General features: G+C 41.1%; 1 protein-coding gene across 1 annotated transcript in view; it reads right to left on the bottom strand.

Moving 5' to 3' along the window:
• Positions 1-11,294: 11,294 nt before the first annotated feature.
• Positions 11,295-17,542, bottom strand: part of CLCN1 (chloride voltage-gated channel 1) — a gene marked incomplete at its 5' end in the record, with an annotated part of 33,103 nt that continues 26,855 nt past the window's right edge. Inside the window, 5 exons of the mRNA XM_084272237.1 lie at positions 11,295-13,065; positions 13,534-13,620; positions 15,171-15,275; positions 15,882-15,920; positions 16,635-16,717. Of these exons, the coding sequence (XP_084128363.1) occupies positions 12,667-13,065; positions 13,534-13,620; positions 15,171-15,275; positions 15,882-15,920; positions 16,635-16,717 (713 nt within the window). The 3' untranslated portion in view covers positions 11,295-12,666. The remainder of the gene's footprint in view (positions 13,066-13,533; positions 13,621-15,170; positions 15,276-15,881; positions 15,921-16,634; positions 16,718-17,542) is intronic.

Raw genomic sequence — 17,542 nt, 5'->3', positions numbered from 1 at the left:
GGACATAGCCCTACTGTCCTGGGGGCAATTCTTTCTCACTCTGTCTAATATCTACTCAGTTTAGTTCATGATACGTTTGTCCCTTCTTTGTCTCTTCTTCAGGCTTGGTGTATTTTTGGTGACAGGAGAGTTGATACAGGGTCCTTTCCCGAATCAGGTTTAGTCGCAGGATATTTTTTATGAAGAATGTCTGAGGAGAATAGAATGTTACTAAAGTAATATCATAATGTATTAGATTTCAGTCAGTTCCTGGCAAGCAAAGCAGATGATATCCAGGAATTATGAAACGTATGAATGGGACTCTCAGATAGAACTTTACCCCACGCAGCTTTCTCACATTTAGACAGGCAGCTCCTTGAAGAGGGCCTCCTCTATGAGCACCCAAGTCTTTCCAGTCAATCCACTTCAAGTGGATGTGTCTTCCCTCTCCATTGCACCTCTAAAGGTAAAAAAAATATGGGATAGTTAAGTAGGGCTGATATTTTGGTATAGGTGAGAAATAAAAGTTTTTGTGACCACTTTTTTTTTTTTTTTTACTCATTTGCTTGAGCTTGCTTACATCCCTGTAAGGAGGTAGCTTTTCTCCTGAATGATGACCTTTTGATATCTAAAAAAGATGTTTACACATTCAGGTGCTAACCTCCCCTGGGCAGGAGGGCTTGATAAAAATGATCTGCAGTTCTTGCAGGACCAGTACTAGCTCGTTGACCTGAACTGATTTGTGTCTAGCCATGGAGCAGGGCCTAGGAAATCACACTAGCCAGAGCAAGGAGATGGGGCAAGTGCTAAAAGCGCCTCAGCTTTCAGAGACGGAAAAATGGTCCTTTGAGGGAGAAGAGTTTGATGGCTTATTGCTTTTTTCTCCAAACAGTTTTGTTCCCACGTGCCTCTACAGGACAATCTGGATGTTTATGGTAACTTTCAAAGAGGCTTCAAATGATCCCCCTGTGTTGTTTACAGGACTGGGAAAAGTGGGTGAACTTGTCCAGGGCTTCATTTTCTTTTAATGTGGACATGAGGTACATTTACTAAGATGTCTGATTGATGTCTAAAAGATATACATTATCACCATGCAAGGCAGTGAAAAGGAATTATCTACATGGGAAAAAATGTGGGAAAAAATTGACCTATAGAAAATTCTATGGAGTTAGGTAAGAAGAGAAAACCTATCTGTAGCGTTTTCGAACCTCTGTGGAATGGGATAGAGAATTATACCCTGATAATTTATTCCGCAGCCTGATCTCTAGAAAACTGTAGACAGACTTTCATTCTCTGTGAATTCAGACTGGTTTGAACACTACTCTCTATAAAAGCTTTCAAGGTTACTGAACTCTAAAAAAAAAATTCATAAAGATGTTGACTTTCTGTGAATAATAAAATTCTAGGCTTTTTCTGGGAGTAAAAAAAAAAAAAAAGCTATTTTATGTGACCTCTACACAATCCAAAAGAAAAATAGATCAACCTTTGCCAGGAGCTTGACTGGAGAGAGCAGGTCAGCCCATCCACACTTGGTACTAGAGTGAGATTCTTGAGCTGAACTGGAAAGGCATCTTGAATCTCTTTGAAAATGGAAAATGATTTGTATAACCTGGCCTTCTCTTATGTAACAGGTCTGCATCTTCTGTTTATCCAATATCAAAGAGAGGGACCTGGAACCTACTGTATATTTCATGGAAAAGTCATTATTATATAGGTGCATCTATTCAAGCATATGGAAGGCGCAGGTGCACCATGAACAAAATTTGGAAGGAGTCCAGCCAAATACTCAGAGCCCAAATTGAGTTTGTGAGGCTGAAAATAAGAAGGAAATGTAACCTCAGTATCCATGATCTACAGTTACTAAGAAACAACCCTGCTGTTCTTTTACACAAACAGCAGATCTGCACTACATAATCTCTTTTTTTATTTTCTTGAAGCAGTGGAGGTAGAAGCTTCCCATTCCTCCACAACGCCCTTGTCTTCAACAGAAATTTGTTGAAATTATTGATGTGAATACAAAGGATGACTTTACCTCAAGTAATTGAAAAAGATCATAGAATCATAGATCTCAGATTCCACTGCAAAAAAAAAATTTTCTTGTTCATTTTCCTATGATTGCTCATATCTGATCAGTTACACTGATCATAAGTTTCTCTTTTATATAAATCTTATGCTTTCTTTATAAGCATTGTGAGTTGTCTTCAACTCTGTTACCTGAGGCTCTGTGATGAAGTCAGTCTTTCAGTTTCCGTGACTCTAAATCATCATCTTCTGAGAATCTGCTGACAAGTCACCCATTTGCTTTTCCCCCTTAAAAACTTTAACTTCATGCTTCACGATAGGCTCGCAGCAGAGAGCAGAGTTTAACCAGACCTCTAAGCTGATCACATGGTGAGTGGCTGTGAAGGAGGTACCCTCTGTCCTGACTGTGCTTGCTTCCCACAATCCGTGTGCAGATGATGCACAGCTGACCCCACAGCAAGGCACTGCATGTTTACCCTGCTGTAGAAGTTCAGAGGGAACAGTTGTAAGCAGAGGGAGAGAGCACTGTTCTCAAGAGCTGGCCTTTACATCATGTTAGGGAGACTGGGAAAGTGCACTTTGAAATGGCATCTTCATTACGAGCTTAAGCTGTTAAAAGGAGCTGTCGTGCCTCCTCCCTTTCAAAGCTGTATAATTCTACTGCCTAAGAAGCACCAATGCAGTATTTGGCTGCTCAGGAACTGGCCCTGCTGAAAACTAACCTGTCAAAATAAGGGTTTCAGTGCAGTCTGCCCCTTGTATTGTTTCACTTGGTGAGGCAAGCATCAGTGAGGGCTGGTGAGACATGCAGATGGTTATGTTGAAGAATGCAGATGCAACTTAAGCTGAATGTGAAATACCTGTCTGAGAATAGACCCAGCTGGTGTACCAGGGAATACATATTCCCCTTTCTTTCAGTAGTGTTTTCCTTAGTTTCTAGTACGCTTTTATCTGGTTTGGTCCTTGTTGTTATTTAATGCCATGTTATTTCCCTCACTATTCCCTGACCTTCCACAGGGTCCTTTGAGATCAGGCAGGAGGAGATGGAATTAATAAAAATAATGCATGGAATTAATAAAACTAACATGCACAACTCTTGTATTGCACTCAGTGATTATACTCCAAGGCAACTAAAGGCACTGGTAACTCTTCTCCTGTAATTGGAAGAGGCAGAGCCTTGTGCAGGGGAGAAGCATGGCTGTTGGAGGTTAAGCCCTAAATTTTAAGCCAGTTTGAATGTAGTGTGTGACATACAAAATGGCACTGCACACCTAGGCAGAGTGTGTGCATGATGTACTGTGTACAACAACAACTAAAAAATATTAATTGTATGCCCAGAGAAGAGAACTGAAGAGAAGGAAACTGTTCTCTTCATTTGACAGAGGTATGAGGTATGGTAGTGAGGTAGTGTGCAACAGTACAGGCTATGTCTGCTCTGTGCAGAAACAAGGTGAAGCCTAGCCAGAGAGAGAAAGACATTGAGAGAAAGGCTGGGGAAAAAGATCAAGAAAAGCTTGACATTTTGTATTTATACAAAACAGTAGGAAGCTTCATGGCAGACTTCAGGCAGAATGGGCTCAGGTAGAGAATTGCTACAAAAGCTGTGGCTCCAGGATTGGTGTTTAGGGTACTCTTTAATCCAAGCCATACTTCTTTCTGTAAGACAGAGGGTAAGAAAGAGACCTCCCTGAATTTGGGCAACCACTGGCTTCTTTTTCATCATCTTTGAAAAAACAGTTCACAATTAGCTTAATTCTTCAGTGTTGCCATATACAAAATATACCAAAGAAGAACTTAGTCATTGTCCAAATGAAATTAATGTGGCCATTGGTAATCCAAAATATCTAAATTTAGCTCAGTTTGCCTTAAATTTTGTATTGATAATTGCCTAGAAGGACAAATAAACTAAACTAAATCCACTTCTAAATGCTGTAGAGGGCAAAGCAATGTTGACCTAGTCTAAACTCTTCCTTCTAATTCCTCTCAGATGGAATTTTCCATGTTTAGGCAGCCCTAAACAATCTCTCATTTCCCTTATACTGTTTGATTACTGTTTTTTTCTTTTTCCAAAAAAAATGTCCATTTTTGCCTTCTCCTCCTATATAACAATCTAACAGGGTAGATTTCTATGCCACGGCTCATGGAAAGGTAAAATAAATAGAAAATGTGAGTAAAGTAGTGCTGTTAAGAACTAAATGTATGTGTAGGGCAGGCTACAGTCATTAAAGCACAGTCTCAAATACAAATGCAAGCTGTAAAGTCAACACCAGGTGCCTCTTTTGTATCATAGGTTTTTCTCAGACTAAGTAATGATGAACCTGCACAGGGACTGGTCAAGGCTGTTAGGGACACTGTGCTCTCTCAGCAGCATAGCCAGCTTCACGAATTGACTTGGGTAGGGGTGAAGACCCCTGGTTATTATGTTAACCTATGGACTTGGAAGACCTGCGCTTAGATCATTAGGGTCTATTTACATCCTTGCACCGACATTTTTCCCCAGCATAGGCAGAACAATGTGCTATCTTTTCCCTGAAAACTAAGAGAAGATCTATCAGTGTTTGTCTGCTCAAAAGAAAATAAATAGGTGATATATTTTTTCAGTGCAGGTACATATTGTTGGAAGAGGAAAAAAATTAGGCTGTGACTCTGGGAAAAAGTATGTTTACTAAAATGGTAAAGATTTGTTCAAGAATGTTCTCAGTGTACATGTTGTAGAATCACAAAATGGTTTGGGTTGGAAGGGACCTTAAAGATCATCTAGTTCAACTCCCCCCCGCCCCCCCCCCCCGCCATAGGCAAGACTTACCTATTGGTGAGTAGTACCTACAGACTTCTAGGAAGAGAAGGGTTGCATTGTTCCGTGGAAGGAATGCTACTGAGGATCTTCCTTGTCATCTTTGACTTGGGACATTTTAAATGCCCTCTGAAACCTAATCTTGGTTTTGCTTTCCCATAAAGGATCAATTGTACACACTAGCAAGACAAAACCATCTACAAAGGTTTTTTTCCATTATGGAGACAAGATTGTGCACCAAGATTTGCTTCTAATAGGATAAAGGCATCTAGTCCAGGTTCACTGGCCTTCTGGATTCGTGTTCATTGGGCATGGAAATACAGTCATGAGTTGGAAGTCAAAAGGTTAAGAACCCTTTTCCAGAGCTCTGCCTTGTTCCCATTATGCAAGTACAGATGGACTTCCCTTCTTTTCAGATACTGCATGTGTGAGCAGTGTAGCAAGCCAAAAGCTCTTTTGCAGGTATATATTCTTGTTTGGCTTCAATTTTTATTCTCTGATTTCTGGATGTTATGCATGATTGGAGGCCTCTGGGAATCCCTATGCTATAAAATTGGGACTCAATCGTAATTTAACAGGGAACAGAATTTTTCCTTTTTCAGCTCTTTTCAGATATGGCAAGGTACAAACTGAGGATTTGGAAGGTATAAGTGTGGTGGATGGGAGTCTAAGGTCTGGCATGTGGAATGGATTCCTGAAGCATGTTTAAAAGTAAGTAAAGGCTTAGGTCTTCAAAGTTTGTATTCTCAGTTTCTGAAACTGCTCTAGTATAAGTGCATGGGACAATGGAGGTTGCTGCAAAGCAGTTTTAAAGGGCTTCCTCCAAGCCTGAACACATTTGCTGTATGGGGGGAAGGCTGCATTATGATTATGTGTGTTCTTTCAAGCTCATGTTTACAGAGGTGCATTTATGTTTGAGGGAAAAGTACTGAATGGATATAAAATACCAAGGGAAAGGGACCCACTATTGAAAGCTTTCATCCTTATCTTGTCTCACACTAGCCCGTAATAACTGAAATGAGTCTGATTTGCTTTTGGTCTTCCAGCTCCAAAACATGTTTGCCTGAAAAATTTTGTTTGATATAATTCGCATGTTTTGATAATGTGACTTATGAGATAACATTTCTACAAAGATATATATAGAAATATAATACATGTACAATCACATACATACATGTACACACACTACATATAGACTTAGGAAACTATATGGCACTATACACCTCCATGCCTGTGTGTGGCTGCAACTACAGTAAAGGAGAGGAGGTAGCTCAAAATAGCATGTACAGTCCTTTATGGAGTTGTTATTAAACAGAATGTGGTCTTGCCCTCCTGGCTGGTGGAAGTGTTTTATTTCTGTGGGACTGGTTCCAGGGGAATTGCGTCTGAGGAAGGAGGATCCTAGGAAGAGGGAGTGGGTCTCAATGAGATAGTCTGATGGAGAACACTGAAAAGGATCCATGGTGGCTTGGAGAAGCATCCAAGAGTAGGAAATACATGATACATAATTGCCCATTAAGATAAGAACATCACATTATTCAGGGCTAAAAATCTTATGTGTGCCTATGGCTACCATGACACAAATCCCAGGCTGTTGTGGCAGGTGATAGCATCACATCAGTGGGTTCCTTTAGTTTAGCATAGAGAAGTTTTTTCCTGCTATTGGTGACATGTGGACTCATTGGCACAGAGTTGGACAGAATTTTCACAATAGCACGTTGGAACAGGACACAAAGAGGAGTCTGATGCCAGGGTTGTAAAAGGTAAAGGTAGCAAGACTCTGGGTTCACATTTCAGTTTTAAAGTGGTGCTTCTCAGCCTACTAAAAAGGAGCAGGTTGGCCTGGAAAGAAAGGAGCATCTTTGCATTTCCAACATTGTTGTAACATCTGCTTCTGATTTAGGCCATATCCAGAAGCACTTTACCATATCAGATTCTTTAATTCTAACCATAAATGATACCCATTTCCTGGTGAAGATATTTACACTTTTCCTCTGGTTCTCAGAGGGGCTAAGCAGTGTCATTTCATAGAATCATAGAATATCCTGAGCTGGGTATTTGCCCTGCTTAAGGCATACGGTATTTCACAACCAGGGATATTTAGCTAATCTTTGCTGTCTGTGTTCTATTTCAAGTTAATTTGCTTCCTTCCAGTTTAGCTGCTTTTGCTACTGAATAGATTGCCACTCCTTGTATGTATGTCTGCATAATTATGTTATTATAATTAATAGTGACTTACATATGACTTGCATATTTAACTCCTCTTTTTGAGGGCTTTTTTTGGTCAATCTTGTAATCTTTTGTCTGTCTCATAAGTCCCCTGGTACTTGTTCCTGATTATTTTTTTTCTAAATGGCCTCTAAATTTTCGCTTTTTTTAAAAATGTAGCATATCAAATGAAATCAGTTATTCCATGTATGTTTAAGAGTTGAGTCCCTGAGAAAACATGTCTCTGGGCTTGGAAGTCATACCTCTGCATAGGAAAAAATGTCTTTGTTTTTTCTTAATTTAATATTATGCTACAAAGATGATGTCCAGATACTGAGTGCTTCACCCAACAGTATTTTTTTTACCAATACACTAGTCTAGATTTATCTCTGTTAAGTATTTCTTCTCTAGATTTAGTTGCTTAGCCCCAGCGCAAACCTCATTCTGTGCTATCTGGCCCAGCCTCTGATCTCCACTTTTGGTTTATTTATCTGTTTAGACTAGATTGCAAATCTCCTATATGACTCTTTCATGTTACTGTCTTACAGGGTCTCATATGTTACTTCCAAGTCATTAGCGAAAAAAGTAAATAAAAAAAAGACCATTCTTGCTGCACACCTCACTGGCTCTGCACTTTGCCAGCTGTGAGGGTATTTTTTATATACCCCTTTAGACAGTTCATATCTTCTGGGCTAGAGAAGATGCAAATTTGATTTAAGTATAAGGTTGTGTGACATGTTGGGCCATAATCCAACCATCTCACAGCTCCCATTTCTTTTCACAGCCCATTTGCTTAAGTGCACTATAGAAGTTTGAGGGCGGAGTGGGGGGGAACAGATTTTTTTTTTTTTTTTTTTTTGGCAAGTGTATTCCTCATAAACCTTCCATTGCTGTCTTTTACACTTGTTTCTGTGTGGAAAATCTGAAGAGCTTCTAACTTGAGGTTTTATGAGTTTTTAATTCTCAATATGTTTTGCAGGACTTACTTACATTTTTACCTCTCTTCTTCAAACTGTGTAAGTAGCAATTCAGTAAACAGCCAGCTATTAGCAGCTTTTAGACTGTTTTTCATATAAAGCAGGCAATTCACATTACCATTTCTCTACATTCTGTTTCCTTTATAAATTTTCCACTGGACATTTCCTCAACAAACTTGGTTCTCCGTATCAGATGCAGTCCTTCAAGATGGCTAGATGTGTTTCAGTGACTGGCTTTATTGTGAGGCACAAGACAGCACACCAGAACTGGGATGTGAGCAAAGTGCTTGAACTAGCAATAGCGATAGCTTTGGCTGATATTGGCTTTGTTTATCTAGCACACTATCTTTGTTTATCCAGCACACTATCTTTGTTTATCCAGCAATGTCCACACTAGTGTCATGAGTCCTGTGAGGCTACGTCAGGACTTAGGGACATCCAGCTGAGGGATGGGGAGATGTGGCTGAAAGCACAGGCAACACAGTTGCCAAGCTATCTACTATTGCACACTAGCTATTTGAAGAAGACCGTGCTTGTGTGTACCTGTTTTTACAGGGTTGTCTGTCCGGTATGGAGGGTGGGCACACAATGAGAGTCTGCGTTTTATGGTCAGGACCAGCCTAAGGTTGCAAATAAAGCCTTAAAAAGTTTTGCATCATATGGCTTAAGATAAAAAAATGCTTTTTCTCTATTTGAGTATACTAAATCCCAGTCACGGCTTTTGCGTGGAAACACTAATTACTGGTCTCCAGTGTTGATTAAATTGTTATGAGAGCTGTGCCCAGATCCTTGCTTATGTGGCCATGAACAACTTGGTGCTTGCTGTGACAGTATTTTTAATAGTATGGTTTTAATTATACCCTTCCTAGGGGGTAACTAATTTAGCAAAAAGGGATCTTTAGTTGTTCAGCTGGTTATTGTCCTGTCTTGTACTCTTTGGCCACAAAACACACAGAATCTCTCAGCTGAGTCGTAACTACCCAAAGACCTATCTGTTGTCTTTTCAACCTTAAGTTCTACTTATTTTTTCAATTTACAAAGATGAGTTAAAGAAAAAAACAACTCAAAAAACCCTTCTGCTTTCACATTTAAATGCCATGTAGGAGGAAGAGTTCAACTTGTTGCTAGATTAAAATTTAATAACTTCTTGCCTTCATTATCTTCATAAACTGGCAATTAGTTGAGATTAAGGCTAGATTTATCTTAAAGATACAAGGTCAAAGGAATTGTATAGGGCTTTTTTGTTGGTGATGATAGCAATAGTGGTGTTTTCCCACAATTTTCTTCTCTGATGATTTTTTTCACTGTTGTGCTGTTAGACTATTATATGTTTGGTACAAAATGTAGTTCAGCTGGTGCTGGGAGTTGAAAATGCTGAACAAGATCAGCTCTATTTTAGGGCTTTGAGTGGTAATGGCAAGCCTGGTGTTACATGAATTTCTGCCCCCAAAAAATTATTCTAAGTAACTGCAAATGCTATTTAGGAGAAAAGAAAGCTTCTGCAGTTCAAAACAGCCTCATAGCTTCTTATTTTTCAAGGCTTGTGCTTGATTTTTTGGGGGCAGATTTGGGATTTGACTTTTATCTGGATGGGAAGGCCTCAGCGCTGATACAAATTTTGTGGATATTTTCGATGGTGGGAAAAAAAATATTTTTGTGCGTAGGTTGTCAGGTCTGTGCTACCTGGATAGGATGAGAGATGCAGGTTTTAGAGTTACAGTTCAGCGTGACTTTGCCAGACAAAGGTTTCAAGCTTAAACTTTGAGGGCGTGTACTGGGATTGCCTGAGAGGGTCCAAGCTTAGTGGTCCCTTGAAAAAGGTTCAGTGTCAGTTTATTGCACATTTTACACCTATTAAATTACTTGGCATCAGCTCAGTGAAGATTTTATTGGTAAAATGGGAACATCTTTAGCCATTGAAAACCATCTTTGCAGTATATTTTTGACCCCTCCTGGCTCCCTATTTCTCTTGCCAGATGAGAAAATGGTGCAGATGAATTCTGTTTGTGTTCCAAGGGTGGGGAGATACCTGGAATGGATTTGAGTAATGCCTACAAAGAGCAGCAGTAACAACCCCCTTTCAGCTTCTATTCACGAGAGCCATCCAGCTCCTCATGGTAACACTGGGACAGCTAAAGGCAATAGAAATGGATAGAGATGTGTGTCTGTGTGTAAGCACACATGTATGCTTTTGTACTCTCAGGTGACAAAGCTCAAAAAGCTTTCCAGGTTAGCTTGTGTCTATTCAGAGCTCCCCAAGCCTCTGTGTGCATCATTCTTGTTCCAGCTTCATCTTCCCCATATCACAATCTGTCTGTCATGACTCACACACTCTCTGGCTTTCATTTAGACTCCAGATGCTTTCTCAGCCAGTCAGATCCCAGTTCTTCTGTAACACACCATAGGAGATGTGTGGGACTGGAGCAGAGCATATATCTGTATTCAGGAGGGGAGGTGGATTGACTCCAGCCTCAAAGTTTTTCCTTGTCTCATCTGTCTCTGTGAAAGCACTTGGCTAAACTGCAAAATGTAGGTGTGCACTTGCTAGTAATAAGACTGAGGCTACTTGGAGAAACTTGTCTTTCCTGAGGGTGTGTGGATGCTCAGATCAGGTTTGGTCTCAGAGTTGCCACTCACCAGACCTTTATGAGTTTTTAAAAGCAGTGCCCTTTCCCCTAGGCTTATTTAAAAGACTGTGCAGTTCCCTGAGAAAGAAATAACAATTATGTCTCTTCTCTGCAGGCAGGGAAAGGTAGCAAAGAGGCTGTGTGCTGAAGCCTGGCAGCCAGAAATGTGCCACAGCCCTCTCTCTGGTGGAGGCAAGCAGCTGATGTGTGCCAGAGACTTGCCTGCAGATCACCACTGCCTTCGCTTAAAGACAGGGTGACCCTGGGAGGCATCAAGATGACTTTGACAGGGAAAGATTGTCCCCAGTTAGCTTTAAAAGAAAAGGAATCACATGCCAAAGACAAGCCCCAGCTTGTGGGCTCTGAATTACAGACAGTAAAAATAAGTCTCTCCTTTTTCAATAGACAAGGTGGGGAGATTTCCCTCTACTATAAGCTTGTCACGGAGTGTGCCATCCATGAATGTCATCAGAGGGGAATTGGTGCAAGGTCAGTTCTCAAGGAAATAAAGCCAGGAGGTAATTTTTCCTAAGGAGACTGGGTTGGAGGTAATGATATTTTTTGCTTGCTCCTGAGACAGCTTACAAAACCCCACCTGTTAAGATAAAAATGTTCACTCGGAGTTAAATAATGCTTTACTAATATCAGGAAAGGGGATGTGACCCAACATGTGGGAGAATACCCGCAGGAACATATTCTTATAACCCGAATTTCTTCTCTGTTGCTGATAAGTAGAAAGACATTCAGTAGACTGTTTGGAACTGCCATGACACACCAAAAATATGACAGAGGGAGATGTAGAGCACTAGATGAAAACTGAAGAATACACAGGTTTTGATTTTGCCTATTTACTGAGAAAAACCTTACAAGAAGAGTAAGTTAAACAAAGCAGCATCTTATCTTTGGGAACTAGTTTTGCATGCATGACACAAAGTGACAAGACATCTTTTTGCAAGAAACAGATCAAGATCTGCTCCAAATTTAGAACTGGAAAAGAAGAGTGTGCTGCAGACAAGGGTTGAGGTCTCTGCTGTTAGTCACAATGGAGACAAGCTGGAAGAAGTGAGAGCTAGAATTCTCAGAGGTACGCAGAAATATGTGTTAGGTAGGCAGCATAAAATTACCAGGAAAGAGAGCTGGAGTGCTAAAACTCTGTAATTGGTTTGGGTTTTTTTTTTTTTTTCAATTCTTATATTTTAAGGCTATAACTTTGTCTCTCTGAATCACTCTTCAAAATTTTTGCAAACACGGTATTTGAAATATAGGTGCATACATGCTGCTTTATTCCTCTTCCTCCAACACTGAGGATGCCCTCACTTAAGATTTTCCCATTTTATTTAAAAATTCCAGAGATGATGAGAAGACAAAAAGGTTTTCCTTCCTTCCTTCCTGTGCTATTCTTAGAGCCCTGGCTGAATTTAAGACTTGAGACATAGACCAGATATTTTGTCCCCACCTGTTCAGGCACAGTTCAGCTAAAGGGCTGAGGAGAAGTTCCTAACTACACCCCCATCCAAGAAAATTCCAGAGTAAAAATTGAGAAAGAGGATAAGTGTGAAAAGGAACTGCAGCAACATGAACAGGATTGCAGTCAGAAGCATCAATATGCTTCTAGGCTGGAGGTCCAGCTCTGTTTACACTGGTGCATACAGACCAGGTGTGACGAAGGATGACACTAATGGAGAATAAGAACTGCTTCTCCTCCACTTTCCACATGGCAGATCAACCTAGAGCATCCTGACTATGTCCAGCAGTATTCATGTCCTGTTACAATCTCATCTGCTATGTAGACACAAAAGCCTAAAAGCATTTTGAGCCACCCCATAGCCACCTTGTAGTCCATATCTGACTTCTCCACACACCGATATAGTCCAACAGCCTAACAGTCTTTGCGGAGGAAGAAAGCAGCAGAAGAAAGGGTCAGTCCGATGCCCCTTCTCCCAGCTGAATCAACCCTCTGTGGGGATTGCTAAGAACATCCAAAAGCTTCTCTTTAAGGAGCAAACACAAGAAGACTGGCTCAACTGAAGTTTGTGATGGAGTACTCCCCTCACATCAGTTATAAGGGAACATCCTCATCCTCTTCTTCATCCTCATCCAGGTCAGTGGAGTGTAGGCTTATGTCCTTAAGGATGTCTGAGATGTTTTCAGCAACTGGCCCTGTCAGGTCCATCTCTTCCAACTCGTTATCAGTGGCATAAGGAGAGCACAGGACTTCCCCCTCTTCATGCAAGTGCAAGGGCTGGGGGGAATGTGAGCAGGGAGGCAGTGGGCTCTCCGTGCCCAAGTCCGACGCGTGCTGTGCCTCCACCATGCAGTGGTTCTGCCGGTTCCACACCTGAGTGGCCTGACTGACCTTCTCACTGCTGATGGAAGTTCGACTGGTATCTCGGAAACTGGCAAGGGGTGGGCGGAGGCGTACCCCAGAGCGAGTGGAGCCCTCTATTGCCTTCTGGAGCTATGAGAAGAGAAGTGCAGAAAAAAAACGGATGAAAGGAAGGATGGATGACCCAGCCCTACCCAGAAGAAGTTCATTTACTCGCCAAGGTAAAGAATCACAAATGGAGAGTGGAGACCTGTGGAAATAATCTTTTACACTGGTGGTGTAATTTTTCCCTCTGTGGCGAATAGAAAATTCTACACCACTTTCAGAGACAGTAATAGCCACTCAGTTAAGAGCCTTATATTCATGAAGAGGATGAATACATCTAACATCCCTGTAAACAACACCTGCTGCCTCCTCTTCTGCCATCCATTCTTCTACACAGCTTCCAAAGGATTGACTCAGAATTCAACACTGGATTGAAAATGTAGCAATCACAGTTATATATATTTCCAGCTGGATCCTTCAGCACCTATAAGTTATTGTAATGATTCACAGGACATTTGCAGTTGATGAGGAAAAGATGAAAGGATCTGTACTTGCCTCTTCCAAAGCCAATACTCCCCTCAGCTTCCCCATGCTGGTTACATAGGCATGACTGAGACCCAGTAGTGAGAACAATGTATGTGTCTATGAGAAAAAACACAAAACACCATTTCAGGGACTATGGAAACACGACACTTGGTGCTAGATCTGGGACTTGGGATTTAGAAATAGTAATCACAAAGGTGCACAAGCCTGCAGTTATTGCAAGAGAAACTACCTCTTCCCTTACCCTTTTGTAGCTAGCAAATACTACTACCCTTTGGTACTTCTGTTGTGCAGCCATAGTTAGAATGTGTTGATGATGGAAAGCACATTCTCAAGGTCACCTTGAATACAACACACTGTGTGTTGGGGGACTTATGCAGATCCTATTTAAGTTTGATGCTGGAAATTAAAGTATCGTACACAAATATGCAAAGTCAGAACTGCTTAGGTTATTTACTCCAGAGCTTTCCTTAACAGTGGAAGATTTCTTTTTTTCCTCTTCCAAAATATTTCTTATCAAAACTTAAGCTTGTTGCTGCTTACCCAGTGCACTGAGAACAAGTTATTCCCTTTCTCTTAGAAAGCTTTCTTAGAAGAACAGATATCACACTGCTGTCAGACTTCTTTTCTTCAACCTAAACATACCCCATTATTTTACTGTTCTTCACAGATCAGATTTTTCAGCATTCTCAGTGCTTATCTGTGGCATATTTCTAACTGCCAAATTTTTTAAGCTGAGATCTAGGTGAACTTTACCTGGGGCCTTACATGAAGTCATTCTTTCACAGCTGGCGTTTGCCTTTTTTTTTAACATCACATGGGATATTGAATGTTATGTTCAAGTGTAAACTCATTTCTCAGAAACAAGAAATTCTAGCCCTGTAGTCTCAAAGATAAATGCTAGTGGGTTTCAGATTACTTCAGTCAGCCCTTTAGGAAACTCCAAACTCATCTTAAGTATATGCTAACCTGTTCTTATTTTGCTCAAAGCTGAGATGCTTCCCCTTTGATAACAGTAATTAATTAATTTTGCACAAGACGTATATTGACCATTCAAGTCAAACTAATATTGGAATAAAAAAGCACTGTGCACTTCTGCTTCAGCTTTCCCTTTCCACTGAGTGAAAGCCCAGTCATCTCTTACTCCTGATACACAATGATTGCTTTTATCCCCAGTCATCCTATGATAACTTTAGAAGTTTTATTATCCACCTTCCTCTTTCTGCTTCAGTTTAATGACAAGCCTGTGATAGAGGGTGGTTTCAAGCAACCCTTCTCATGTGGCATATTCTACATTCTGACAGAAATGCCCTGAGAAATCCAGTACTAATTCCACTGCTGTACACTTGCAAAACAAAGTGTAAATTTCAGTGCAGTGCCCCCAGCAGCAAGGCATACAATGCTTCTGTTGATATAGTGTCCAAAAGCTCTTTTAATAAATGCTCTCAGATTTCTTATGTAGCCTTTTAGTTTGCAGGAGACTGGAAGTACACACAGAAGGTTTAGGAACTGACTGACTTCGTAGCTGGTGGATGTAGCTGGTAATAGTTTTATGTGAAGATAAGGGAAGAAGTGTCTCAGAATAGACTCATAATGATAAATCGTGTGGAGAAAAACAGTGCATGCCTTAGAGAGACATCTGTACCTACTTTGTGCAGGGAAGTTCTCTCCACCAGTTGGAAAGGGGAAGGGTCTATGCGGCAGCTGTCAAAGCACACATTCTTGTCCAGCTCCTCCTGTTCCCAAGCATCTATCTGACACAGGAAAGAAGAAGAATCACTATGACAATAATCAGGAGTGTTGCTATCGTGTGTACCCAAACTATTCCCATCCTCATTTAATGCTTTTTCCTATGTAGATCATTCATTTTGCCCATTATATAACATACCCCAGGTTTCCCATAGGTTCAGATGTTCAGTCCTTGTGGAAACGGAGCAGTTACGGTACCTCAGAGGTTTTCTGAGAAAGTGAGGCTTTGCCTTCCTGCTTAAAGAGGGAGTGAACACCTTTCTGAGTGTGTCTTCCCCTTGTCATTGCAGGATAATGGTTCCTTGGTGTAAAAAATGAAGGAACAACATAGACCCACAGAAACCTCCCTTCTGTGGAGGTCTCTAGTCCAAAATCTTGCTCACAGCAGTGCTGACTTCAAAGCAAGATAGTTAGTCAGGGCTTTACTTGGCACATGAAGCGTACACTCTTTTACAGGGTGAAACTTTCCCACTGATCAACTCCAAGAAGAAAATGGCTTCAGCTACAGCTTTATGTGGCAATCATTGAGATTAGCAGAGTTCAGGAAGTATTGCAAGTGATTTGGGTAAAAGAAACATTCAACCTCACTCCCTTTCTGCACCCAGTTTTACCTCTTCTGGTCTCATTGTGTCAACAACTTCCACCGGCTCCTGTAGGAGAAAACAGCATTCAGGACAGACAACCCACAGTTTTGCAGAGCACAGAAAGGAAAAAACTACACAACCTCCTCACCCCATGTGGTCCCCTTTTTCTAACCACTTTTGAGTGCTTAGAAGGCATACTCTGTACTTGCTGTGCTTCCCTTGCCAATGAAGATTAACTGTGGAATACTGGTGCAGAATTTCAGGTGGCTAAACATGATCACCCAGTACTGCTTTACGTGTTCTCAGATATCTGACATGGGGTCCAACCACTTCCCTAGAGTGGATGGGTCTCACAAGGGCTCTGTATGGTATCCACCAAGCCTGTGCAGTTATATCATCTGGACACCCAAGAGCATCTAACATGGTACAAGGCAAAAGCATTTTTTCATTTCTACCAGGCTACAACTATTTACCAAATGGAATTAAACTGAACTTTATTCTAGGTTAGCCAAAATAGCATTAAGTTATTCATTGAGAAAAAAATGCCTACACTCAGCCTTGACATATAGGCACAAATGGCCCTTTAGGGAGATGCACAGTCCTTTACACTAATCACACCCTTCCTGCTTGCAGAGACTTCCCCACTGGTGCTGTCACCATTCAGGACCATAAACATATCCATGCTTTGGCCAAATGCTGAATGACTCTGAGTAGCAGGTTCTCTTTCCATTGCATTCCTTTCCCTCTTCAGGGTACTACTAGGCTCTCTGCATCCCTAACCTGGACGGCACACTCGGTTTCAAGTGGATGGTTGTAATGGCACAAGAGCTGCTGGATCAGTTGTCTCAGACTCCCAAAATTGCCTGAAGAATGGAAACAAACACATGGATAAAAGAGAAGAACAAGTGAGAGGCAAAAATACAAAGCCCCATGCCCATCTGCTCAAGGCAGGCTGCAAAATAATATAAGGGATATAGTAGATGATACATGAGCCAGTCACAGGCTAACATTCAATTTGTAAGATGAGTGGGACATGCCAGAATAAATATTCCCATGCAGTATATTTTCCTCAGTGAGAGGAAACACCATTAGAAAGCAGCCCTTGCAGATAATATTAATAGATCAGTGTCCCTGAAGAAAAACAAAACAAAAACCAGAAGCAAGACTAACACAGCAAACAACTTGGTAAAAGGGATAAACTGCTGTGATGAGAGGTTTCTGCAGTTCACAGAGAGAATGTGGTTTGGAGGATAAGTATGAAAAGGGGAGGTAAGGATCTGGAAATAACATCAGAGGTAAAACATATCAACAACCTGAATGTGACAGGTACAAAAGGGTGAGAAGTCCATGGGCTGTGCCAACAGTGCAATGAAAAAGACCTCACTCAGAATTATGCTCCCAGGCAGGACAGTCAGCAAAATGGAGGATATCGGGTTTGGTGCTGTTGTGAAGTGAACAAGGCTGTGAAGGAAGGTTAGTTGGAAACAAAGATGGCTGTGAAACAAACTAAATATTATGACAGGTCAGCCCTGCTCCACTTATCACCCCTGCTCTACTTCCTCTTGTCACTCCTGGATCACTCAATACTAGCTTCGTGTAAAATGTCTCACACACTGTCCTTGATTTGATGTGATTTTTTTTCTGCTTTGGTAAGGAAGGTGGATGACTGTCCCACCACTCTACTACCC

Source organism: Gallinula chloropus (genome assembly GCF_964237585.1).
Source record: "Gallinula chloropus genome assembly, chromosome: 1".
NCBI lineage: Eukaryota > Metazoa > Chordata > Aves > Gruiformes > Rallidae > Gallinula > Gallinula chloropus.
The sequence above is the reverse complement of the archived record's forward strand: the minus strand, read 5'-3'. Positions and strand labels throughout refer to the sequence as shown.